This window comes from Danio rerio, chromosome 11 (assembly GCF_052040795.2).
Source record: "Danio rerio strain M-AB ecotype USA chromosome 11, GRCz13ab, whole genome shotgun sequence".
Classification (NCBI taxonomy): Eukaryota; Metazoa; Chordata; class Actinopteri; order Cypriniformes; family Danionidae; genus Danio; species Danio rerio.
In genome coordinates, this window is record NC_141031.1 from 37,560,219 (window position 1) to 37,587,712 (window position 27,494).

Sequence of the window (27,494 nt, forward strand, 5' to 3'; positions counted from 1 at the left end):
AGTTTGCTTTTAAAAATGCTTTCAAAATGTTCACTCTTGTTAAATAAAAGTAGAGTAAGAGTGATTAATGATAACAATAAATAAAAATAATAATAATGTCCAGAAATGATGTATAAATTGATTTAAAATTATGAAATGCAATAAATACATAAATAAAAAAATATATATGAGCCAGTAGCAAAAAAACTGTTACATTTTTTAAATAAATTCAAATGTCCACTGTATTTGTTTGCATTTTTTTTAGCCATTTTCTGAAAAATACAAACCAATATTTGTATTTAATGGCTTATACTGTGTATCGGTTATCGGTATCAGCCAAAATTTTGACTGAACCCAAAAACATTTGACCAGTAGTTTGAGTTTAAAAATGCTTCATTCTTGTTAAACACACCTATCTGTTTCCTGTCATACCAGCCTCCGTGATCCATCCACTGGCGCAGGAGTTCAATTGGAGGCTGAGCTCCATATGTCTCTAGCATGGGCATGTTCAGATCATCGATAAAGAAGATGAAATATTTTCCCAGAGGAGGCCCAAACACACCTTTACGCCTGTAACACATGCAAATTCTAAATTTGATGTTCAAAATAATATATACAGAGAATTAAAAGACTGATTAGAGAAACAAAAACCTCCTATCCAGTTTGCTGTCAATATAGTCTTGTGTCTGGTTGGCGGAGGTACGAGCTGAGAACATCAGGAAGTGAGTTATGTATTCAGCAGGCATATTTTTCAGAAGCTTGTCTGATATGGTCAGGGTCTTTCCTGTGCCGGTGGGCCCAATGCATAAGACCTGACAAATTAGAGAAGGGAGCGAGCTTAGCAACACATATGAAAGGCATTATGTTGACTCTATGTTGAATGACCTACAGGGTTCTTATTGGAAAGTAGCATGTCTATCAGGAAAGACATGCGAACGGTGTCGACTGTGGGCACAATGATGTCTGAGTATCTTGTTTCAGGGGTGATGACCACTTCCTGGGCATATTTCATCCAGCTGACCCACTGTACCTGAAGTATATGAAAAATCTAATTAATGCACTTCAAAAAATGACTTTTACTTTTGCATAATCATCACACATTAAAGGAGGTCCCTTTGAAAAAAAAAATTAAAACAAGTCTCTGATGTCCCTTGAGTGTGTATGTAAAGTTTCAGCTCAAGATACAGCACACATAATGTTTTATAACCAAAAATAATTTTCAAAAATGTTCAAAAACATTCTCTCACCTTCCTCTCTTTACCCTCTCCGTCCTCATCATCAAAACAACTTATTCCTGCATCATCTAAATTGTAATCATAAACTGCTCCCTCCTCAGGGAAGCACAGTTGGATCTGAAATACACAAAAGGCAAAATTCAGTAGGCCGCTTCTCACTCTGAATAAACAACTACTTACATAAAAACATAAGAAAAATAATGAAACGAACACTTTCTGGCACTTCTCTTTTATTGTCTGCAGCATGTAAATCATTGCTGGTAGCACTAAATCATCTGAAAAATTCATGGTGGTATTGACCTTTTCTTCGACCATCTTGCCCCTGAGCCAGACACTGAAACGCTGGCAGCTGTTGGCATCTCCTGTAGCTCCAACACTCCATATGAGTGCAAAGATAAACCAGGGCTCAATCAGCTCCTGCAACCGAGATAGTTTCTCCTGGGAATGAGGCTTCTTGCCCTAAACACACACGCATACACACACATTAAAAAGTAAACTTTGCATAATTTACCAAGCATAACCACTATAATTCCAAAACTCCTCTGACCTCTCGTGGGATGAACGGCTGAAAGAAGCAGTCCAGTAGTCTGAGCAGAGAGCAGGTGAGATTGCTGTCCATGGAGGTGATCACCTCCTTTATGGACTCTCTGACAAATCTGATGGAGTCCTAAGGAAATAAATTTAATAACAACACCTCAAAAACCTTTTACCTTTACCTTTTATACAATTACTAAAAAACCTTTTACACAATCCACTTCATATAAATGGGAATATATCAATAAAAACATGACTAATATTACATCATACTAATGTATGACAATAAACTAACTAATAGTGAATAATGACATGACCTACGATCAATAAAATGACATTTGCAAACATATACAGTACTGTGCATTCCAATATTGTACTGTAATTTATTAAGAAATATAATACAGTAATATTTTACAAATGTTGTTTTTGTCTAGGGGCGGCGTGGTGACGCAGTGGTTAGCACTGTCACCTCACAGCAAGAAGGTCACTGGTTCAAGCCTCGGCTGGGTCAATTGGGATTTCTGTGTGGAGTTTTAGGTGAATTGGGTAGGCTAAATTGTCTGTAGTGTGTGTGTGTGTGTGTGTGAATGAGAGTGTATGGGTGTTTCCTAGTACTGGGTTGCAGCTGGAAGGGCATTTGTTGCATAAAACATATGCTGGAAAGGTTGGTGGTTCATTCCACTGTGGTAACCCCTGATTAATAAAGGGACTAACTGAAAAGAAAATGAATGAATGTTTGTCTATGAAATTACTTTTTTAAATAAATCTAATTATGTATATATTTATGTTAATATAATAATTATTAATGTTATTTTTATATGTATATAATTATTTTTGTATAAATACTACATTTGCATAAATATGTATATTTTTATTATCTTTAATTAACTTTACTGATGTCATATTTATTGAAATTAAACTGTTTAAATTAAATATAAAAAAAATAAAATAATTATATATTTTTTACTATAGGTTTACAATGCAAATTAAATTAGAATAACTTGTTTGTTAGACAATGTAAATCTCTCAAATAATATACAGTATCTAGTAAAAGAGAGAAAATATTACTTTACAGAATTGTATTATACATAAATCATAAAATCAAATGATATAATCATTTGCACATTATTCAATAGTACTATGGAAAAAAATATAAAAACCTGAATGAATATAGAATCTAATAAATATAGATATGTAAACATATTTACTTCCAGCTGGTGCCCATCACTGGAAAACACCCATACACACTCATTCACATACATACACTGTAATCCCGAATAAGTTGACAAAACTCAAAAAATTTGAGGTAATCAGTTACGTCAAATTTTTTAAGTTATGAAATTATCTATTTTAAGTAAACAGAAACATTAAGTTTTGAGTTTGTTGTACTCATGCAAGACACTTCACCTAACTTAAAATACCCAAGTTACTCAGCTTATACGTTTTAATTGCAATTAACTTAATTGTTTTAATTTTTCCAAACTTTAAATACTTAGTCACCCAGCTCATACATTTTAATACCAATTAACTTAATTGTTTTAATTTTTCCAAACTTTAAATACTTAGTCACCCAGCTCATACATTTTAATACCAATTAACTTAATTGTTTTAATTTTTCCAAACTTTAAATACTTAGTCACCCAGCTCATACATTTTAATACCAATTAACTTAATTGCTTTAATTTCTTTCAACTTTAAATACTTAAATCACCCAGCTCATACATTTTGATAGCATTTTTTAAAATTAACTTCTCCATCGTCAGTTTCACAAATAAAATAAGGCATTCGTTAAAAAAATAATAAGTGCACATTCTGTGAAGTGACTCGTTTAGTGTAAACTACACAGAAACTGTATATATATATATATATATATATATATATATATATATATATATATATATATATATATATATATATAGTTGAAGTCAGAATTATTCGCCCCCATTTATTTTCCCCCCCAATTTCTGTTTGACGGAGAGCATATATATATATATATATATATATATATATATATATATATATATATATATATATATATATATATTCAGTCTTGGTTGAACTATGATTCTGCCATTTACTTATTCCAAACCTGTTTAAGTTTCTTTCTTCTGTTGAACACTTAAAAGGTTATTTTTGACCAAAAAAAAAAAAAAAGCTGAGACCTGTAACCACCGATTTCCACAGTATTTGTTTTCCTATTAGAAAGTCAGTGGTTACAGGTTGTCAGCTTTACTTAACTTTTGTGTTCAACAGAAGCAAGAAATTCAAGCAGGTTTGGGACAAGTGAAGAGTTAGTAAATGACAGAATTTTACATTTGGACAAACTATCCCTATATATAATAAAATGCACCCTTACGAATTAAAGGTAAATAAATGTTTTGAAGTTACTACCCCAGAGACAGTCTTTATTAAGTAAAAAAAAAAAAAACAATCAACTCATTCTTTAAGGTTTCCATGCTACGAGACTTTTTATTTTCCATCATCCATGCCAAGCAAAACTTTTTGCACAAGTTCAAAGTCCTTTACTATATATTATGTGAAGAACATACATTAATCCATACAAGACAAGAAAGGTCTGGAAGTGTGCTGTGGGTGGTGTCCAATTCATTCTTCAGGACAACAGAGACCCTCAGTGAATGCAGGGCCAATAAAGCATCTTCAGTCAGCAGGATTATCAATCTAAAAATATAATTCAAGGATATTAATGTAAGGACAGTATCAAAATGACTGAGCCAATATTATATGATTCAACAACTATCCGTGATTACAAATATGTTAAGTAAAAGTTTTCAAAACTTTCATCTTTTTATTAAACATGCCTAATTGTGAAAAGAATGAATGAAGTCTTACCAGGGTGTTCCTAAAGAATCTTAAGTCACGCTCACGCAGCAAGACCAAAAGACCTCTGATAAGAGTAGTCCGTCATGAACTGACATCATGCAGTTCCTGGAAATCAAGTATAATAAATGATGAATAAATGATTTTAAATCAATTTAAAAAAAAAAATAAAATTCAAATTATATTTTAATGTATACTTTAACACGTGACCCCAAACATTCCCGCTCATCATAAGCCTTTAAAAGATTAGCCAGGGTATCTGCTGTCTTGCCAGTTTTGGATGCTGTTTGCCTTGAAATTGTCATCAAATGAAATAGGTGGTGGTCCAGTTGTGCAAAGAATTTGTGGGGAAAATTCTCATTTGTAACATGTTGGTACTCTGCAAACAGCAAAAAGAAACAAGAGAGAATTTCATAAAACAAACCCACACCACAAAATATACAATTCTAGAAAAAAATTTATTAATATTATTATTATTATGTTTCATTTACTTATCTATTTTTTACCTCAGATAAAAAATCAGGTGTTGATCAGATGTTGAAAGCAGGATCTTCATGTTGTAAACTGAACTCAAGGTCTAGCTGAAGTTTCACTTTCCTTGTAGTTCCTATCTGTAGTCAGCAACACCCGACCTTCAATTCTGTAAGTACACAAAGTCACAGTGTCATTTAGCTGAGAGTGGAAGTAGTACAATTGCATGATGTCTAACGTTAACCTCCAAAACGGTTAGCAATAGAGCTGATTATCATGTTAGTTGCTTTGATTTGATGAACACAGATTTAATTTAAACAGTATTGAAATTTCTAAAACTGAATAGGACGACAAAGAAATTTAAGGCCTGATTTTAAAAGCTAGAAATAACAAAACTTACCTTATTGTCTAATGATGTAAAAATATATAGACTAAAATATTTATATTTTTAAGATATAAATATATTTTAAGCTACAAAATTTGCACATCAGAAAACTATGTCTTGTTTACCACGTCTTGAATATTTTGTTTTGTTATTATTTTATTTAATAACATAATTTTGTATTAATGTGTTATAGATATGCATACTTTGTTTTTTAAGCTGTTTATATTCTCTCCAAAGTAAACATTTTAAAAAATAGATTGAAAAAAAAAAAACTTGTATCATACCTTTAAAATACATTTGACCTAAATGACATTTAAACTCACTTAATTGATCGCATTAATCAGGTAATCATTGATATGCAGAGATGTCGTCTTAAGCGCGAGGAAATATTAAGTGTTGATCAGTGCTGGTGATTGAGGTAAAGTTAGTTTTATATTTACACATTCAGACTTTCTCCTTAATAATATAATTTCAGAAAGGTAATTTTTGCATATTCTTAATGGTGAAATCATATTAGCAGCCAATGACTTTCAAAGTACAACATTGTTCAGTCAAAAAAAATAGTGCATTTAGTGTAATGTTGTTTTCATGTCATACTTGCATGTGATTTCAGAACGAATAGACAAAGTACCATGGTAAACAATTTATGGAGCGAGTCACAAGTTGTTACTAAATGAATGTATGAATATAAAACCAACTTTATCTCAATGTGGTAGTGTAAAATGAAGCTCTGCTCTGTACCTGCTCAGGTGAGGAGCGCAGCTTAAATGTTCTCCGTCAGGCTATCCTCATACATGGATCAGCAAGCAACAAGCTGCGTGTGACAGAGTTAAGTTTTGAGACTACGTTTTTGCGCGTCATCAGAAAATACCGTTAAGTGTTTAGGCGGAGATCATTTGAGTTATGATTAACGTTATGTTTCTTGCGCCTTTCGTTTCCGAAGTGCCTACAGATTGCAAAGATAATACCACATTCACACACTGGATGGAGTTCAGCGCAGCGCCATGACATGCGGTTGTGAGAGCGCGCGTCTCCATGACAACTTCAGCACAGGCTGAGAAATGGCATACTCGCGCCAAGATTTAAATTTTTTTGAAAAACGTAATCTGCCGATTTTAAATATTTTTGTCTTTATCACACTCTGTTAAAATTCAGAGTTAACACGTTACAACTAACGCTAACGTTGCACTGATTCTAACTTTTTAAACAGCAATGTTAACGTTAGTTAGCAACAAGTGAGGCTAAACATGTTTTCTGTAATGTACGACATGTAAACGCACCCTGATTAACTCTACATTACATTGAACTGTTACTGTGATTATATTAATTAAAACATACATTTAATATTTCTTGGATTTGTAAATATTTTACTTACTGTAGTGTGAAGCGAGGCCGATCCGCCATCTTGAAAAAAACGAATGAAGCATGAGCACGTACGTGAACCTGGATGACGTCAGACGCAAAATCACTGGGCTGACAGATTTTGAGTTAATGAAACTTTAAAGAGACATTTTGTATAAATTAAACCCAGCAGAATTGTTCACCTTACTTGAAAGATTAAATTTTTTCAAACTCAAAAATAAGAAAAAGTTCTAAATACTCATCAAGGTTAATTAAGATAAACGAATTTTAATGATTTAAGTTAATAGAACTCAATTCAATTAATTAGTTACAGCATTAGGGTTTACAGTGTACACTACAGACAATTTAGCTTACCCAATTCACCTATAGCGCATGTCTTTGGACTGTGGGGAAAACCGGAACACCTGGAGGAAACCCATGCAAACACGGGGAGAAAATGCAGACTCTACACAGAAATGCCAACTGACCCAGCCAAAGTTCGAACCAGCGATGTTCTTGCTGTGAGGCGAAATCGCTACCCACTGTGCCACCCCACATTCTGTTGTCTTTTAGTTTAATTTTACTTAACGAATTTAACAAAAACACTCTAAGACCAGTCACCTGCAAGAACCTTGTAAAGAGCGAGTTGATTTGATCCGCGTAGGGCCGAAAAATGTCAGGGATTGTTCGGAGCCAACACTCTGTGAATGGAGTCAAACCCAGAATGCTCGGCTCCAGATACACCATGCCACAGCGAGAAACTGTGGCAGGAGACGCCACCGCCAAATCCTGCACCTCAAACATCATCGTCATCGCCTGTCAAAATGTCAAAAAAGCAAACTAAAAATTATGAGGCGATACAACACATACAGACAATTATCTAGAAACTCTCATACATCAGAGAGTTTGATGATCTCTCCGGAACTCAGACACAGTTTCTTGTTGTCATCCAGAACTGTGTTCATGTTCTCGATCCACACGGCATCTACAGGCCCGTCAAACATGTACCACTTCTTTTCCTGCTCCATGGATGAAGCTCCGTCCCGAATGAGACAAGACAGTATACCATCTGTCCTGTAATACAATAGTGTGAGTTACATCTAAAGTACAAATTAAACCAAAACTAACATATGATTTTGTTAGCTCATGGCATAGTTTTAACATCTGTGCATGTCATTAAGAAAAAAAAAGTTTGTCCATGTAATTTAAAATTAAAATCTGAAAATGCACTTCCTGTTTGTTTTCAGTTAAATTGTCAGATTGCATCTGTCTGGGGTATTGGGCGTGGCTAACATACTTAACCACACCCCTCCAGCTGTCAGTTTTGATAACTAACAGAAATGGTGAGGAGGAGGAGTCTGTTAGGTTGTAATAACTCTCCCCAAACCTTTTTCCAGATCTTTCGGAATGAAATGCCAACTTTACCAAATCCAATCGGCTCGAGGTATTTTTTTTTAAATTTAATATTCTGTTTCTCTAGGAACTGTCACAATACGAAAAAATAAAAAAAAAACGGTCGCAGCATCTGGTTTATGTGGACTTTAACAACCTGTACGGTACGAGAAAACACAATAAATCCAGTGCACAGCACACTCACCATTCGTGAGTAAGCTGGTCGAATTCTCCGTAAAGCTGCCCCATGGTGATGGACTTTGGGTTAAGCACATAGGTCTGTATAGCCTCATATTCTCCTCCGCTAACTGAGGGCTGGCCTTTCAGAGCCGTCATGGCTGCTGCCAGCACTTCATAACACTAAAAGTATGTGAGAGTGCATATATTTAGTTGAAGTCAAAACTATTAGCCTTCCTGTGAGTTTTTTGTTTCTTTTTTAAATATTTCCCAAAGTATGTTTAACAGAGCAAGGAACTTTTCACAGTATTTCCTATAATATTTTTTCTTCTGGATAAAGTCTTAGTTGTTTTATTTTTGGCTAGAATAAAAGCAGTTTTGAATTTGTTAAAAACTATTTTAAGGTCAATATTAGTAGCCCCTTTAAGCAATATTTTTTTCTGATTGTCTACAGAACAAACCATTGTTATGCAATGACTTGCCTCATTACCCTAACTTGCCTAATTAACCTGGTTAAGCCTTTAATTGTCACTTTAAGCAGAGTACTAACATCTTAAAAAATATCTAGTAAAATATTATTTACTGTCATCATGGCAAAGATAAAAGAAATCAATTATAAGAAATGAGTTATTAAAACTATTATGTTTAAAAATGTGTTGAAAAAACCTTCCTGTTAAACAGAACTTAGGGAAAAATATTCAGGAGGGATAATAATTCTTACTTGAACTGTATATTTATAATTATAAAAAAGTACAAAATCAAATATTTATTTTTGTTTTGAAGGTTTATGCATTAATGAAGCTTACCCTAGTTTTCCCAGAGCCTGATGGTCCCACCAACATTAGACCGTGTCTGACTACAGTGGTCTCGTACAACTGAATGCATTTGGTTATATAGCCTGCAAGACAAGGAAAACATTAACAAACCTCTACTGTGCGTTCATTTTTTGTTGAAAAGCATGGTGTACTTGGCTTAAATGCCCTCCCTCCATCAAGTTGACAGTGTTCTGATTAGTCAGGTGACCCAGTGTGTTCTCACAACTAAACTTTGTGTTGGAAATGTAATGGTACTTATTGACCTGACTCTTTTCATTAAGAGAAGGCACAGCCATTTAAACAACTGATTTTTATTAAATTCAATTCAATTTAATTCAATTCAGTTCAAGTTTATTTGTATAGCGCTTTTCACATAATTATTATTATGCATTATTGTATGACAATCAAAATCTGATAAGATAAGGTTATTATAAGTTACCATTACTTTATTATTTACTAATAACTAATAGCTTTTAACAGTTAAAGTTCTTATATATACGCATAGTCAACCTGCAGTTACACAGTATATAGGTGACGTCATCGTGTACATGTTCAATGAAGTACATTTGTGTGTTAAGTGTATGTGTTGCCCTTGAAGTCTTCCATTTTAGTCATCAAAACAGCTTGTTGTGCTGCTTGCTGTTGAAACTGGCATTTCTCTGTTATATCATTTTTGTCTTTGTTTTTTTCAGGTTTGTTTTTGGCCATTTACTGTTATTTCTTATTCATAGTCATTTCTTCTATAGGCTAAACAATTGCAGAAAATATCTTGCTTTCGCATTGCAGAATAATATCAATAACAGTGAGTTTCAATGTCCAAATCTTCTAAAGCAATTGTAAACTTGAACAATTAATTATGCCATTTCACTTTAAGTCTGACTCCAATTTTGTGTATTCAGATGATAAAGCAGAACTGAATCTGCAAGCATGAATTATACATTTCCTATATAAATCATGTAATTAAATTCAGCACCCTCACCATCCACATCTTTAAGGCACTTGTTTGCACAGACATTCCTTATGGACTCGTCAAGGCTGCCATAGTCAATTGGCTCTTCACGGATCTTGGGGAAGAGGTCAGATACAATGCCATTGAAGAGTTTGAGGTCATCTTGAAGAAACTTTGGTACATTGACATCCCTGATGGCACGCAGACATATCAGCTCCTGAATAAATTACATCAGAAAATCAGTTCTTATAGTCACTTATCAGTTATTATATCAGTTTTGCAGCAGGAATAGTTTTATAAGTGTGATAGAAGAAAAAATACTTTTAAAAGAATACAGAAGGGAATGCACTGATATGAAATTTGTCACCAATACTGATAACAGATAATAACTCTGTAGATTTGGAGATATTGATAGCCAATATATTAGCCAAAAAATTTAAATAAACATTTTTCTGCATGATTACAAAAACAAAAGGCAAAAACACACACAATGAACAACTGATTTTATTTTAAACTTCAGAAAAGTTTTAACTGATCTCTGAACATTATTAATCAACTATTCTTTTCTAAGCCAAATTTTTTGTTTTTAAAAAAATACAATTTACTGCCTGATCTAAAATAAAATGCATAAAAATGCAACCAAGTCACTGAACATTAAACAAAATTAAAATATGACAGGATTCATACACATTTTTACTTAAAAAATTCCACGACTTTCAATGACTTTTCCAAAAATTTCAGGTAAATAATCATGATCTTGTTTCGTGTTTCATGTATTTCTACATACACATGGTAAATAAAAAATGCACGTTCAAATTCATTACAGCATATCAAAAAATATGTGACAATCCATGTAGCTTATATTTATTTTTATATCTGTAAAATAGTTTTTAAAAAAGTATCTTGCTGTCTGTGTGAACATTTTAGAAATGTTGTCTTGTGTTTTCACAAGACTTATAAGATTTAGCACCCACAGTCTCTGACTCTGTGAGATTGTTGCTGGACACGACACTCAAAATGCATCTTGAACTGAGGTGAAAGCGAGTGAAAAAGAGGCGAAGCTAAAACTGCTTTTAATTTTTGAAGTTATTGCTTTTGCAACTAAAGTTTGCAAAGTTTACCCATCAAATATAGTGTCAAGTATAAGTCAAGTTAATCTCAAAGATATTCAAGTACACAGATATTTGTTAAACACATTTTCAGGACTTTTCCCCAAACATTTTAGTATTACTTGTTTTTAAAAAAAAACTTTAACAGGTCTGAAAAATGACTTTTCAAAATTATATGACTTTTGACTAAAGTAATCTAGCTAAAGATATTGGCCTAATATTGTTATCAGACAGATAAAAATAATATAAATTGCATTTATTGGCTGATTTAGATATGGCCGAAGATACATCGTGCATCCCAAATATATACTCATGTGCATCAGCCAACCTCATTCATATCAGGATTTTCCCTCTTCAAGTTTCCAGCTGCAGATATCACAGTTTTCACAGCTCTCATCCCAAAATCATAGTGATCCTATCAAAAGACATGCATCAATGTGAGTTTCTAGCAATAGAGTGCTTTGATCGATTCTATTAAATGAACCTAAAACTGTTTATGTACAGAACGAATTACTATAAAACTGGAAAAAGTCAGACCTGTGAGCTGAGCTGTTCTGAGGACAGTTTGAAGGTGCTGGTTATTTTTTTGGATAGGACTTTGGCATCACTGAAGCCAAATGAGTAAAGGGAGATCTCAGCTATCATGGCGTAATCAGGGATCATCATAGCCACTGGACGGAAGAGGGCCTGAGGAACACACAGCGTGGTCTTTTTGTATATATACACTGACATAATTATCAAAAGTGTAGATTGGTGTTGGCAAGCTCCGTACCTTTAAATTATCTGGAAGTTCAGTACGACCGGCATAACCTGGATTCATAGTTATGAAGACCGCACAGGATGAAACAAGAGCAATTTCCATGCCTTCAAAAACAAACGTCTTCACCTGAAAGCACAAAAAAGTTGACAATTTTGTTTGTTTTTAAATTTCTGAGTGGAACGACTCCTGAAAATCCAAAGACTACACACAAGACATGTTACTCGTATAGTTTTGAATGGGGAAAAGTGTAACAGTCCATATGGCGAATGAAGCCCCGCCTTCAACTACAGGAGCCAATCATCAATTGGTATAGACATGAATCTTCGGGGAGGGGCTTGGACCACACCTGAGTTTGTACAAATTTTGTGTAATTTGAATGTTTAGAAAATAAACTAAAGAAACAGTTGTTGTTTAATTTTATTGACGATTCCCGATAAGAAATGTTATCATACGCTTGGCAAGCACTTTAAAGTTTCGCCATTTAAACAGAATGCCTGAGCGGCATTTCAAAGATGGCCACAGAGTGAAATTACCTGCCTTACAGGGACTTTGGAATATCTCTGTGATAGTATAAATCTAAATACATCTATTAGATTCCTGAGATCTTCTGAGCAAAGAGTTTTGATGGTCCAAAGCATCAGATTAAAGTTAAGACATGATTGTGCATTTCGATTGCGAGGGCTAAACTATGTAATAGCCTACCAGCATCCCCAAGCTTAGAATGTAAAAGATAGCAAAGACATACCTTTTATTTTAAGACTAATAGTTGTCCACAACATATAAATCATTTTTATCAATCAGTGTTTTTCTACCCACTTGGTCTTTTTTTTTAAATGCACTGAGGTCATTTGTACTGATTTTATATTGTTTTTTTCTAAGCAGACATTTCGTACAGCACAGTGGTCAACTACTGTTGTTTTTATTGTGATTCATAAATAAATCAGATTTGATTTGATTTGATAAATAAACAGGGATGCCAAACTTTGTAACTAATTAATTTCCATGACTTTTTGAAAGTTTTATGGTAATCAGGTAAAGAGTTTAGATATACAAATTACTAAAGGCTGCATAGAATTTATGAGAGTAAAAAAACTCAGACGTTAAGCACATGGAAGTCCAATAGATGAACATCCAATGCACAAGACAAGACACAAAACATAGGAGACACTACAGGAGTCAGTATTTTGGATTCTACAAGACTTCTGTAACCAGGAAATGCAGGTTTATCAGTGAGGTCAGGGAAGCAGTGGTCAGCACAGGGGCGAACGGATGTATATGGGCAATTCAGAAACGTAGTCAAAGAAACATGCGAGTGGTCAGAAGGTAGGCGGCAGACAGGGATAAATAGATTAACACAGCAAGGATCAAAATACGGCAAGGTAAGAAAATGGAAACGCGTTGTAATGTCACGTAACACATAACAAGATTCAGCACCAATGTGTGTGTTTGAGCTGTTTATATAATAGTCAATGAATCAGTCCTTGAGCAGCTTCAGCTGTGAGAGTGTAATCAGTCAGGATCTGGAATCGGGTGTGTTGCATGACTGGGTGTTGTAGTTCATTACATGGCGGATTTGTAGTCCGTTAGCGATTGTGAATGTTTTCCAGTGATCTATGGTGTTTAGATTGCTAGTGATCGTGACAACTTCAAAGTGAAACCTGTGTTGCATTATTTAACAGTTCACCACTAAAGACACAAGTCATTTGTGAAGCCAAACCCACTCATTGGCCAAAAAACTTCATGCTTACGATATGAAATTATAAGAATCACCAAATAAATGTGTAACATTCACTGCATAGGTTTGACATTTAATGTAAATGCTGGTTTATTACTGCATTGACATTGAATTTAGCATTTTACAGCCCTTAACATGTGGTTGCTTCACATTCTCGTCAGTCATAAGATCCTTCTGTCCCTGACATGCATGTGTTTTGATAGCTGTACGCTCAAGTGTGAAACTTTACTTACTCTTTGCTGCTGGGCTTTTTGGATGGTTGTGATCTGTTGAGCCACGACTGATAAAACCTCCACGTCAATTCGATTGAATTCGTCAAAGCAGGCCCAGGCCCCCGAACTAGCGAGACCTTTGAGGAACTTGCCCATGGCTATGAAGTCCAGCTGGTCGGAGCAGTTAAACACTACAGTCTGGATGGCCAAAGCTTTGCCCAGGTCTTTAGTGGTTTCTGTCTTTCCTGTACCTGCAGGGCCTGCCGGAGCACCTCCGAATTTTAAGTGAAGTGCTCCAGTCAGGGTTAGATAACACCTGTGCAATAGACAGTGTGTAACATTTTACATTTATGAGAAAAGTTTTATTAGGCTTTCCTTATATACATTGATGTACAATCATATATAAAAGAAGATATTATTTTTTAGATAACACCTGTCTGTCAGTGGAGTGATAACAAGTCGACCTGAGTTGCCAAGGTACTCGTAACCGTATAAAAACTCAGCATTCACAGCTCTGATGTAAAGATCGTCACGCCAGTAGTATCTACAAACACACACAAACACTAATGCATGCTATACTCCAACAGACACATATTTGAGAAAACAATTTTGCATTGAATAGTAAAAAGTGTCAGATGAATGCTGCCCTGTGGACTTTTACTTATCAAGGAACAATTAAATGGTTTTCAATAAAAATAAAAAGAAGAAATAATAATAACAATAATGATAATAAAATAATAATAATAATGAGAAGAAGGAGAAAATAAATAAATAATAAGAAGGAAGGAGGAGAAAAAAGAAAAAGTAGAAGAAGAACGAAGATGTCACCATCCTGCACTTTGTCTCCATTCCCCTGTGCTTCCCCTCTGCTTTAGTTCTTCCTCATGTGTTCTTGTTTACTTAATTTCGCTCACCTGTGACTTGTTGCAGCTAGTGTGTTTTCTCTGTTCCTCACTCGGTTTATGAGTATGCCCTGGTGAACTTGCCTTGTGTTCCTTTGATCTCCTGAGATATGTCTGGTAAGACTGTTTATTTTCCCTGTTGCTTGCTGCCTTATTGTCTATTTGTTTTCTCCCTGCATAGAGTTTTCTTTGTATGTTTATTATATTGTTAAAATATGTTATATATTTCATTCTGAGAAGAAACTAAGTTGTCTGTTTTGCTACTTCGAAAACATAGGAAGAAGAAAAAGGAAGAAGATGTCACCATCCTGCACCTCGTTTCCATTCTCCTAGAGTTTTCTGGATCCCTGCTTGGAGTGTTTCTGTCTGAATCTAACATAACTGCCCCTGTGGCTCAGTGGTAAACTCACCAGACACCACACCAGAGACCCGGGTTCAAGGCCTACCTGTGACAGAAGAGGAGAAGGAGAAGAACAAGGTACAGGAAAGAAAACAAGCAGGAGGAAGAAAAAGGTAGACAAAGAAAAGGATGAGGAAAAAAGCAAGTGGAAGAAGATGATGGAGGAGGAGTAAGAGGAAGAAATAAAAAAAGAAAATAAGGAGGAGGAAGCAAGGAAGGAGAAAAAAGAAGGTGGATGAAGAAAATAGGAGGTGTAACAGAAAGAGCAGGAATGAGGTAGAGGAAATAAGACCTAGGGAAAAGGTAGGAGGAACAATAAGTTGGAAAGGGGATATAAAAAAGAGGATAAAAGAAAGCAGGAGGAAGAGAAAAAAGACAGGTTAATGGAGGAAAAATAATAAATAAAAAGAACCAAGAAGGAGGGAAAGAGGTAGGAGGATGAGTAGGAAAAGAAAGAAGATGACAGAGGGAAGGAAAGACTGAAGGAAGGAGGAAAAAGAAGTAAGAGAAGAAAAATAATTAGAGGAAAAAATGACAAGAAGAGGATCCCTACTTGGACTGTTTTTGTCTGAATCCAACACAATTGCTCCTCTGGCTCAGTGGTCAACTCATCAGACACCACACTAGAGACCCAAGTTCAAGACCCACCCATGACAGAAGAAGGAGATGGAGGATGATGGAGGAAGGAAGATGAAGGTAGAAGAAAAAGAGGAAAATAAAAGGAGAATGAAAATTAAGTAGAAGAAGAGAGGAAAGTAAAAATAGTAGGAAGAGGACCGTGACAGAAGGAAAGAGGAAGAATTCCTTGTTGTCTATTTGTTCTCTCCTCTTGTGGAGTTTTCTTTTTATGTTAATTCATTTATTCATTTTATTTTCGGCTTAGTCCCTTTTATTAATCTGGGGTAGCCACAGCAGAATGAACCGTCAATTTATACAGCACGTTTTACGCAGCAGATGCCCTTCCAGCTGCAACCCCTAGAGTTTTCTGAATCCCTGCTTGGAGTGTTTTTGTCTGAGTTCAACACAACTGCCCCTGTGGTTCGCTCACCAGACGCCACACGGGAGACCCGGGTTCAAGACCCACCCATGACAGAAGAAGGAGATGGAGGAGGAACAGAAGAGGAACAGAAGAGGAAGAAGGAGGAGGAAGGAAGATGAAGGTAGAAGAAAAGGAGGAAAATAAAAGGAGAATGAAAATTAAGTAGAAGAAGAGAGGAAAGTAAAAATAGTAGGAAGAGGAAGGAAGGATGAAGGCAAGAGGAGGGAAAGAAAATAATTGAAAAAAAGAGAAAATGGGAGGAGCATGAAGAAATAGGAAGACAGAAGAGGTAGGTAGAGAGAAGAAATAGGAGGAGGAAAAAGAAGGTGAAAACGGACGAAGAAGAGAAGAGGAAGAAATAAAAAGAAATTAAGAAGGAGGGAGAAGAAGATGAAGGTAAGAGAAGGAGGAGGAAGAAGAGAAGCAAAATAAAGGAAGAAGAAAAAATAAGATGTCACCATCCTGCACTTTGTCTCCATTCCGCTAAAGTTTTCTGGATCCCTACTTGGAGTGTTTTTGTATGAATTCAACACAACTGGCCCTGTGGCTCAGTGGTCAACTCACCAGACATGACACCAGAGACCCAGGGTCAAGACCCACCCGTGACAGAAGAAGAAGGAAGAGGAGGAAGGAAAACAGAAAAGGAAGAATGTCTTGTTGCCTTTTTGTTTTCTCCTCTTATGGTGTTTTCTTTTTATGTTAATTCATTCATTCATTTACTTTTTGGCTTAGTCCCTTTTAATAATCTGGGGTCGCCACAGCGGAATGAACCGCCAACTTAGGAGGAAATAGAAGAAGGTGAAAGAGGATGAAGGAAGGTGGAAGAAGGAGGAAAAAGAAAGGAAGAAAAAGAAGAAGAAAACGGAGGAGGAGGAAAAAGAAGGTGGAAGAGGATGAAGGAAGGAGGAGGAAATAAGAGGAAGAAATAAAAAGAAGAGGAAAAAAGAGAGGAAAGAGAAAGAAAGAAGAAAAGAGAAGAACAAGGTGGAAGAAGATGAAGGAAAAGGGAGGCGGAAAAGAAGAGGAAGAAACAAAAAGAAGGAAGAAGGAAGAGAAGAATGAAGAAGAGAGGGGGAAAAGAAAGAGGAAGAAGAAGAAGAAGGAAAAATAGGTCTCCATTCCCGTAGAGTTTTCTGGATCCCTACTTGGAGTGTTTTTGTCTGAACCTAACACAACTGCCCCTGTGGCTCAGTGGTCACCTCACCAGACATCACACCAGAGACCCTGGTTCAAGACCCACGTCTGACTGAAGGAGGTGGAGAAAGAGGAAGAATGCCTTCTTGTCTATTTGTTTTCTCCCCTCGTGGAGTTTTCTTTTTATGTTAATTCATTCATTAATTTTCTTTTTGGCTTAGTCCCTTTTATTAATCTGGGGTCGCCACAGTGGAATGAACCGCCAACTTAGGAGGAGGAAGAAGAAGGAAAAAGGAGGAGAAGAATGAAGAAGAAAAGAAGGAGGAGGAAGATAAGGGTAGAAGAAAAGAAGGAAGAAGAAGAAGAAAGAAAAATTTGTCTCCATTCCCCTAGAGTTTTCTGGATCCCTTCTTGGAGTGTTTTTGTCTGAATCCAACACAACTGCCCTGGTGGCTCAGTGGTCAACTCACCAAACACCAAACCAGAGACCAGTGTTCAAGGCCCACCCATGACAGAGGAAGAAGAAGGCAGACAAAAGAGGAATCCTTATTGTCTGTTTGTTTTCTCCCCTCGTGGTGTTCTCTTTTTATGTTAATTCATTCATTCATTTTTTTCTTTTCTTAGTCCCTTTTATTAATCTGGGGTCACCACAGCGGAATGAACCATCAACTTAGGAGGAGGAAGACGAAGGTGAAAGAGGATGAAGGAAGGTGAAAGGAGGAGGAAAAAGAAAGGAATAAAAAAAAGGAAGAGGAGGAAAAAGAAGGTGGAAGAGGATGAAAGAGGAGAAAAAGAAGAGGAAGAAATAAAAAAGAGGAAAAAAGAGGAGGAAGAGAAAGAAAAAAGAAAAGAGGAAAAAGGTGGAAGAAAATGAAGGAAAAAGGAAGAGGAAAAGAAAAGGAAGAAATTAAAAGAAGGAAGAAGGAGGAGAAGAATGAAGAAGAGAGAAGGAAGAGGACGATGAAGGTAGAAGAAAAGATTGAGGAAGAAGAAGGAAAAATATGTCTCCATTCCCGTAGAGTTTTCTGGATCCCCGCTTGGAGTGTTTTTGTATGAATCCAACACGACTGCCCCTGTGGCAACTAACCAGACACCACACCAGAGACCTGGGTTCAAGACCCACCCGTGACAGAAGAAGGAGGAAGAGGAAGGAAAACAGAAAGAGAAAGAATGCCTTCTTGTCTATTTGTTTTCTCCCCTCGTGGAGTTTTCTTTTTATGTTAATTCATTCATTTATTTTATTTTTAGCTTAGTCCCTTTTATTAATCTGGGGTCGCCACAGTGGAATGAACCACCAACTTAGGAGGAGGAAGAAAAAGGTGGAAGAGGATGAAGGAAGGTGGAAGAAGGAGGAAAAAGGAAGAAAAAGAAGAAGAAAAAGGAGGAGGAGGAAGAAGGTGAAAGAGAATGAAGGAAGGAGGAGGAAAAGAAGAGGAAGAAATAAAAAGAAGAGGAAAAAAAGTAGGAAGAGAAAGAAAAAAGAAAAGAGAAGAACAAAGTTGAAGAAGATTAAGGAAAAGGGAGGCAGAAAAGAAGAGGATGAAACAAAAAGAAGGAAGAAGGAGGAGAAGAATGAAGAAGAAAGGAGGAGGAAGATGAAGGAAGAAGAAAAGGAGGAAGAAGAAGAAGAAGGAAAAATATGTCTCTATTCCTGCAGAGTTTTCCGGATCCCTACTTGGAGAGTTTTTGTCTGAATCTAACACAACTGCCCCTGTGGCTCAGTGGTCAACTCATCAGACACCACACCAGAGACCCGGGTTCAAGACCCACCCGTGACAGAAGAAGGAGCAGGAGGAAGAAGAAGGCAGACAAAAGAAGAAGAATGCCTTATTGTCTGTTTGTTTTCTCCCCTCGTGGAGTCAAGGAAGAAGAAAGAGGAATGGAAAAGGAAGGAAGAAGAAGAGGATAAAATGAGAAGGAGGGAGACGGAAGAAAAAGGAGGAGGAAGAAGGAGGAAGGTAAAACAGGATGAAAAAAAAGAAGAGGAAGAAATCAAAAGCAGATGAAAATTGAGGAGGAAGAAGAAGTCACTATCCTACACTTAATCTCCATTCCCCCAGTTTTCTGGATGCCTACTTGGAGTGTTTTTGTCTGAGTCCAATAAAACTGCCCCTGTGGCTCAGTGGTTCACTTAGCAGAGACCCGGGTTCAAGACCCAACCGTGACAGAAGAAGTAGGAGGAGGAAAAAGATGTGCTGGGAATATGCTAAGTACTGTATGTAAAGAATAATAAAAGAAAGAGGAAAAACTTATTTTAAAAATGACTTTCTTCTATGTTAACCTGCTTTGACACAATACATTTTAAAGGCGTTACAGAAATATAGATGGAATTGAATATTAAATACTGTGTAACCTTAGCTGGCTGATCCACTCAAAGTCATTGACACTGGACACTTCCTCCTCAACCAGCTTGGCTGCCACATCTTTAGCATGTACTTCAATGACAATGAGTGCTGAGAGTATGGCCCGTTGCATCTTTGACAGCTGACCCCGCACCAGCTTCACCAAATCTCCTAACTGTTTGTGCATATACAAAACAAAAATGACCACATGGTTTCATATTTATAGTTACAATAATGCATTGCATAGGTAAAAACCCCAACAGGAATGGTTAATTGTTTGCACAGTTGGAAACAATCTGTACCTGTGTCTGCAACTGTGGGTAAAGCCGATCTGCCAAGTCTCCCTTATTCAAAGACTCTGACACTTCTTGGGTCCAAAATGTTTGACAGCCAGCAATAACAACCTGACCGGGCCAGGACAGAACCCACTCTGTGCGAGGATGCTGCCAAAATAATTATGATTCCCAGAACAAATCAAAAACACCACAACATTAAATACCTGCATGCTAATCCTGTACTTAGCATAAATGTTTTATTTATTTTAAAAATGAATCATGCAAAATAAATATTGTAAAAAAATAAATTCAACATATATATATGAAGAGTTTGGTTGCAAAACGCGATAAACGCCGTTTTTTGACATTGGAAATCACTGTTCAGATGTACCTTAATCTATGTGTGAATTGCTGTCATTAATAACATTTAAGAATGTACATTTTAGGCCTACTAAAAAATGCATTTTTTCACAAAACGCGATATCCGCCAGACCAGATTCTTTACAAAGTACGTTATAACAGTTATAGAACGTTCAGGATGCTGCACGAGCTCAGAGAGTCGCCGCCGATGAAGTGCTCTGAGTTTGTTCATTGATTTAGCGACAGAAGATGAAGCCTTCAACTTCACAAAATTGTATAAAAACACTACAAAAGTGGACCAGAATAAAACACTTCTGCGTCTTTCAACAATACACAAATGCAGCAGGAAACGAGTCTCCGCTGATGTCAAGAGGAAGGCTAGGGAGCACCTTTTTTCCTGCGCTCCTCCCCATCACAAGATACCTGTCTGCAAGGCGACATTTGTAAGTGTCCTTTGTAAGTTTATTTTTTAAATAATTTCATACATGTAGCTGAGTAGCCTATCTGAAGATTTATTCATGCGGTTGCACCTATTATTTATAGCCTAAAAGCTCACGTTAATTCTTGTTGTTGTTGATTTATTATAAGGGAACATAAAGGGCACAAGTTGTTATGGAGAAAAATAAACGGTTTTGCTTTTTCACAACAACCAATAAATGAGCTATTATTATTATTATCATCATTATTATTATTATTATTAATATTATTAATATTATTATTATAATTATTATTACAGTGAAATAATTAATTAAATATGTTGGGGCAAGGCGAGCTTGTGTCGTGGACTCTGTGACACTGCGGCTCCGCCCGCTCTGATCATACAGGTTTGGTTTTCAGCAGCGGTGTGGATAGAGCCGCCCTCCACTCTTTCTGTAACAATTTACAAGTCGTTTATCTAACTAACTTAATCCTACTTATCAAGCAAAACATTGATTCACTCGCTTTTCTTAATGGTATTACTGTAACAAAATATAGCCTAAGGTGGAGATATAGCGTTTTGCAAAAAAAAAGTTAAAAAAAGTTATGTTATGTTATGTTGTGTACATTTTGACCAAATCTAACTGAGATTCTTATTATTATTAATCAATCTTTGTATATATTATTCTATATATTTATGATGTATAGTTTTTTTAACCAATTCAAGATGTTTGACAATGTTAAGATTAATATGTTGCATTTTGGCTTGGTTTTTGACTTATGAACTGTTTATGGACATAAAATCAAATAAAAATATCCTGGGTTTGAAAATATTGTGTTCCTGGCCTTCACTGAGCTAATAGTTTAATGTACAAAAACTGTGAATGAACTTGACTGTTGATGTCTTAAATAATAATATCAAATAACCAACATTTTTCAAAATGGATATATTTCGTTTTGCAACAAAACTCTTCATATAAAGTTTGTCAGATTAGCTCCAGATTTGGCTTCAGTGCTGACTATTCTAATGTAGATGCACAAGTATAACATTGTAAAGCACCCTATAGAAAATATGAATTTACATGAGAGATTTGTAAGGGGTGTACCTAATTATGCTGAGCACTGTATGGAAAGAATAATAAAAAAAACACAAAGAAAAATAAAGCTAAAAAAAAAAAACACCAACCTCAACATAAGCCTGCAAAGAGCGACTGATGTTGTCTCTTACACTGGCTTTCATTGAATTCTCCACTTCCCGTAACCAGTGCTCCACATTGCCAGTAGGAGAGACAGGAACGGATAAATGAACTTCCTCTCCCTCAGAAGAGTACATGCGTGTGATCAGTAGATCTGACTGAAAGTGGAGCTGTATATAGAACAACAGAACCCATTATTATTCGTTGCTATAATTGAAATTTGACATAAGCCAAAATCCTTTTGATATTTTCTGGCGTGCAAATTATTTTTATTTCTAATATGGTAAACATATGGATATGAAAGAGGACGTACCCGGGCAATGTTCTCAAAACATTTGCGGAGATGTGGCTGCACTGCTGTTGGATCTTTAGTCTGAGATAAAATCTCCAGCAACTCATCATCTGATAAAAAGTAAAATCTACATCCAAGAGAAAAATAAACAATTCTTAAGTAGCGAACAATATATGGCTAGGCCCTGGCAGAATCTGTGGATATTTTTGTTGACAGAACATTATGTTTCTTAAATGTCTACCTCTTTATCTTGGTTATGTTAACACTGAAGAAAATCTATTCTCAATGTTCAAAATATTACAAACATTGTGTGATATTACTTTGAATGTTCTCTGACCCATCTGAAATAAAACTCCCAAAGAATGTTTCAGGAAACATTCCATGAAAATAAGCAGCCACTTCAGGATTTTGTGAGTCCAATGGTTGTTGAGATCAAAAAAAGTAAAAATTCACAAGATTTTTGTGTATCTTCACAGCAAAACACAACAATTGAAGCAAATAATGATGTTTTAAAACAAGCTGTCACAAAATTCTGATTATAATTAGTAATTTTAAGCCACAAATAGGCATGTGCTGATATAAGAATCTGACGGATGGTAATTATGAATAAAGATATCACAATTTTGCGGTGTCACGGTTTTGTGGTTACTGCTCTAAAATATGTTCCAACCAAGGCTAATTCTGATAACGTAAATCTATATACATTTTCATTTATTCATTTCATTCATTTTCTTGTCAGCTTAGTAACTTTATTAATCTGGGGTCGCCACAGCGGAAAGAACCACCAACTTATCCTGCAAGCTTTTACGCAGCGGATGTCCTTCTAGCTGCAACCTATCTCTGGGAAATCTATATACATTTATAAAGAACAAATATGTTTCAGGAGGGTTTTTTTTCAGTTTTTGTGAATCCACCAGAGGCCAATTTTTATGCTTTTTGACATTTCAAATTCCTCTTGCGAGTGCCCTTCCTGCCTGTTGTTCTCTCATAAATGCACCAAAGAGCGCTGTCGACTCACTGTTTGCCTGACTGACTGATCGATCGACTGACCCACCCTCCTCCGTCCCTGAACCCAACCATTAGTATTTTACAAAGCACAGACTGACCCGCCCACTCCTTTTCAAAACTAAACCGACAAATTTAAAAAGCAATTCAGAAAAAAAAGCCCTCGTTCAATTTTTCCCTCACCCTGTTATTAACTTTTTTATTTTAGTTTTTGGCTTCTGTTTTTGTCTCATCTATTTTCTGAAACCGTCCTTCAACAGACTCGAACCCCATCATTGTGGTCCACTCCTCTCTGTGCCACAAGGCCACTGACGTACATGACGAGCTAACTGGACAAACTGATAAGAGCAGAAAGCCGTCCACACAGAGGTAAGCAGTCAGATGGTAAATGCCTCAATGGAACGCCGTCATACCGCACCGTAGCATTCGGTTAAAAAAATCAAATGCAGCCATACGTACTTCTGGCTACATAATTTACAATCTTCAGATATGTATTTAGGGCTACATTTTTAGAATGAGCCTATGTTGATATGTTCTCTTTAAATGTCTGGGTAAAAAAAACTATTATTTTTCCCCTATTGAATACGGTATATTTTATTTATATTCATTTTATTTATGAATAAACATTAGTAATATTTTGGAACGGTAAACATGTCAGGCTAAATAATTAAAATAAATCATTGACTTCTGCCATCTTCATTAGTTTCCAAAATAGATTTCTGTACGACTTGAAACAACATCTTTGTACATCCTTCTTTTCTTTTCTATCTTTCTCCTCTGTCTGGCCGCAAATATACAAAAATTACCAGCAAATTCCTGGAGAGACTAAATAAGGTTTTGATTACGTTATTAAACATTATTAACATTACTGGAATAATATTTTCAGCTGAGCAACTGCTTCAGCAATTATAGTGAATTTGCAAAGGTAAACGAAAATATAAATGTTAATTGCCTATTCATTGTTTATTCACCGACCCTGGGCCTTCCCAGCTGTTCATGAGATAAACCACAAAAACTCATCATTCTTACCTGGGGAAGGCGCTTCGCTTGGTTTCCAGGTAGTCACTTAGTCCTTTCTGCACAAGCTCCAGTAGATTGTTACAGTCTTTGAGACTGGCCAACAGACGTGCTTCAGGACACACTTCAATCACCTGCACCCATAAAGACAATCAGCTCTTTAATGAACCATTGGCGCAATCTGCTGTAGTATGATTGAGTAGCCTGACGCTGCTCACCCGATTGTTATCATGGGCGGCCTTCATGATATTCCTCCAGGTGCGCTCCATGGTTTGATACCTCTTTCCTTCCACCGGCAGCTGGCGGTTGATGTCATCAGAGCTGAAAATGGGTTCCATGTACAGCCACGACCGCTGACAGATGAGCCACTCTTCTAATACTTCCTACCACCAGAGGGCCACAGTAACAATGTTTTTTTGGAGGGGAGAGGGGGAGGGGGGAGGAGATACTAATCAAACATTTTCATGAAGATTTTGGTTTTCTATTTCTGCAGAAACATGCTAATTTATTAGGCCACCCAACAATATTTCACCATGCAGATTTCAGAATCATATTTGCAGAATGACTTTTGGCTTACCTGTGTCATTTTCAGTTTACTTTCCCACTTGCTGATTCTCTCCTCAAAGGGTTTTTTATATGGAGAGAAGGCCATGCTCTGGGTCATGACGATGTGGTCATCTAGGAGCTGAGATGCTTCATCTGGGCTCTTCAGTATGTAAGTTCCTGTCTCTTTATACGGCATCACCTCAAACATCACTGTTGACCATTCTTCCTCCATCTTGTTCAGAGCCTAAGGCAACAGATGCATGAGATGAAAAATGCTGTCACAAAACATAAAGTGTTTGTAGAATTGTCCTGTTATGTAATTCAAAAAAAAAGATCACCACTGATATATCTGCCATTTTAGTTATCATATTTTATATGAATGGGCATAAATGCTATGTTTTTCTGCTTCATAAAGGTAAAATGTAGGTTTGGAAAAATCTAATACTGTATATGTACTGAATACAGTTTCACAAGATGATTAGAATAGCTCTACTTGATGGTGTTCTGGGGAGTCTAACAGTATTCAGCTACAGAAATTTAATAATCACATTGCAAAAAAAAAAAAGCTTTTCTTACTTTGCATCTAGTGCAAATATCAAAAAAATCTTAATCAAGTAAAAAATACTATTTTGTTTTCACTTTTAAAAAAAATAAGTCAAAATTAAGAATTATTCCATAAAACAAGCAAAATTATCTGACAATAGGGTAAGTTCAGTAATCTTATTTTTGCTTTAAAATGTAGATATTTGGACTAGAAACAAGACAAAAGTTTTTTTCCATTTCCAAATAAATTAATCTTTGTTAGACCTTTTTGTGCCCAAGTATTTTAAACTCTCTTGAAATGCACAGTCATGGGTCTTAAAAACACATGCAAATGCTAAATTTTCACTCTGTTATAGTTAGACTTAGCAGTGACTCTAAATGGCTTCTGTGGCTCCTGGGGCTGGTTGTACCAGCGGTGCGTAAGTTAAAACATAGCCTAGTTGTGACTTAAAGGTACACTAAGTTACAACATAAACACTACTAAATATTTTTGTGTTGCTCCAATGAAATTAGTTTAAACATAACGCCACGTTCCAACTAAATATTTATGGCAGCCTCACACCGTGTATACCGGTAGAAAAAAAGATGACAGCAAGATTAGTTTACATCAAAGAGCTTGCGATCATAATGAAGAATGATTTTCCCCTCTACTCACATTTCCTCTAAATCTCGGTTTGGGAAAGAAGTTTAATTTTCTTTCAAGGAGTGTTTTGTGTTTATTGCATCCATCAATTAAACCGTGAAATTCTTCATGATTGAGCTTTTCTTCCTGCTCTTTTCTCTTTCATAAGTAGGATATAAAAAATTTCAAGGTTGATGTTTTGATTACTTTGCGTGTATTCACAGCATGCGATGCAGATGTGTGTGTTGTATGTTATTCGTGCCTGACTGTAATGTAATGTGCATTAAAAATGTAATTTATAATTTTATTTTCATAACACAGTTATATGTAGATGCATTAGTTGCAGAATTTTAAATCAGTTTAATGATTTAAATGCTTTTTATTAAATATTACGTCATTCAATGCAACCACGCATGACTTTTTAGAAGAGCTTACAACCTAATAACTACGATTTGCCCTAAGAAATGAGGTGCAACTAAAATAAAAACAAATTTAGTTACAAACTAGCTAGTAGTTACGAAGCCCCTAGTGTGGGCTTTACGTTCCAGTTTAAGAAAGAATTTAAGAACAGCTGGTGCAACCCTACTCTGGTCACGTAAGATTCAGAATCAACATTGCATATTCTGTGAAGTGACTATGGCGGATACGACATAACGATATCGATGCTGAAACAATACATTGTGTGGCCCTAGTAAAATGCATCTATAAATGCACTCACTTGCTCGATAGAATATTCTTTTCCAGCTTCCTGAGCCACGCGTGTGATTTCCTCCACATGATCTTGCAGGCCCAACTCCAGACAAAGAGAAAAAGTCAGATTTGCTCTGGACCTCATATTTATGTTGATACGTTCAGAGAGAAGTTCCCAGTGGCGATTCCGCATGCCAGGATTCCTCAGGCTTCGGATCAGAGGGATAAACGGACGGAATGCTTCAATTTTAGTCCGGATTTCAGATGCTACTTCTTGACAGGCTGAATGGAAGGTTATAAAGATGTATGATAGGAACAGATGTGTGGAAAAAACAAATATGCCTAAAACATACAGTACATTTGAGTTTTTTCTTTTGTAATGATGGGAGCTTAACCCTTGTGTACTGCTCAATTTGACTACCCTTTCTTTATGTTTGTGGCTGTTTTTGCCCCATTGACTTCCATTATTATGACATGTTTTGATTGCAAATTCATGACAGCATAAATTCATGCATTTTTGTTTGTTGGTGGTTTTGTAATGTGTAATTTTTATTGTTGATCATCAGTTGGCAGCCTTAACTGTTAGGATTCTGCCACTTCGGTCTTGCTAATTCTTGTTTTGGTGGAGTCTAGACACTAGTCCTGTCTTGTCTATTATGTTGTGCTCGGCTTGTGTTTTTCTTGAGTTGAGCACTCGTTTCCTGTCTGTCATCGTCTTTTTATGGGTGCCGTCTTGGCCATGCTCAGGCCGTGCGAGCTACCACTTGATTATTGGAATCGTG

General features: G+C 36.0%; 1 protein-coding gene and 1 long non-coding RNA gene across 5 annotated transcripts in view; both read right to left on the reverse strand.

Annotated features, from left to right (window-relative positions):
• The window catches only part of dnah1 (dynein, axonemal, heavy chain 1), an 88,635-nt gene that overhangs the window by 45,802 nt on the left and 15,339 nt on the right, over positions 1-27,494 (reverse strand). For 2 of the 3 annotated variants that reach the window (XM_087273959.1, XM_087273957.1), the window contains exons 20-43: positions 26,741-26,994; positions 24,889-25,101; positions 24,530-24,694; positions 24,324-24,445; positions 22,311-22,416; positions 21,988-22,167; positions 20,052-20,192; positions 19,761-19,924; positions 14,366-14,476; positions 13,954-14,248; positions 11,998-12,111; positions 11,763-11,912; positions 11,554-11,640; positions 10,147-10,333; positions 9,159-9,250; positions 8,381-8,535; positions 7,680-7,857; positions 7,405-7,599; positions 1,762-1,881; positions 1,515-1,673; positions 1,227-1,331; positions 869-1,009; positions 631-791; positions 392-549 (exon numbers count right to left, since the gene is read on the reverse strand). In XM_087273959.1, coding sequence (XP_087130085.1) covers positions 392-549; positions 631-791; positions 869-1,009; positions 1,227-1,331; positions 1,515-1,673; positions 1,762-1,881; positions 7,405-7,599; positions 7,680-7,857; positions 8,381-8,535; positions 9,159-9,250; positions 10,147-10,333; positions 11,554-11,640; positions 11,763-11,912; positions 11,998-12,111; positions 13,954-14,248; positions 14,366-14,476; positions 19,761-19,924; positions 20,052-20,192; positions 21,988-22,167; positions 22,311-22,416; positions 24,324-24,445; positions 24,530-24,694; positions 24,889-25,101; positions 26,741-26,994 — 3,753 coding nt within the window. Of the gene's footprint in view, positions 1-391; positions 550-630; positions 792-868; positions 1,010-1,226; positions 1,332-1,514; positions 1,674-1,761; positions 1,882-7,404; positions 7,600-7,679; positions 7,858-8,380; positions 8,536-9,158; positions 9,251-10,146; positions 10,334-11,553; positions 11,641-11,762; positions 11,913-11,997; positions 12,112-13,953; positions 14,249-14,363; positions 14,477-19,760; positions 19,925-20,051; positions 20,193-21,987; positions 22,168-22,310; positions 22,417-24,323; positions 24,446-24,529; positions 24,695-24,888; positions 25,102-26,740; positions 26,995-27,494 lie in introns of all 3 variants that reach the window. The other variant, XM_087273958.1, reaches the window with a different exon arrangement.
• LOC147841841 (uncharacterized) lies at positions 4,188-6,862 on the reverse strand. 2 transcript variants are annotated; one of them, XR_015502802.1, is made up of 6 exons: positions 6,818-6,862; positions 6,184-6,256; positions 5,093-5,226; positions 4,784-4,965; positions 4,599-4,694; positions 4,188-4,427 (listed from the first exon to the last, which is right to left on the reverse strand). It is a non-coding gene; the product is annotated as an uncharacterized LOC147841841 (long non-coding RNA). The 2 variants fall into 2 exon arrangements; XR_015502801.1 differs by lacking the exon at positions 6,184-6,256.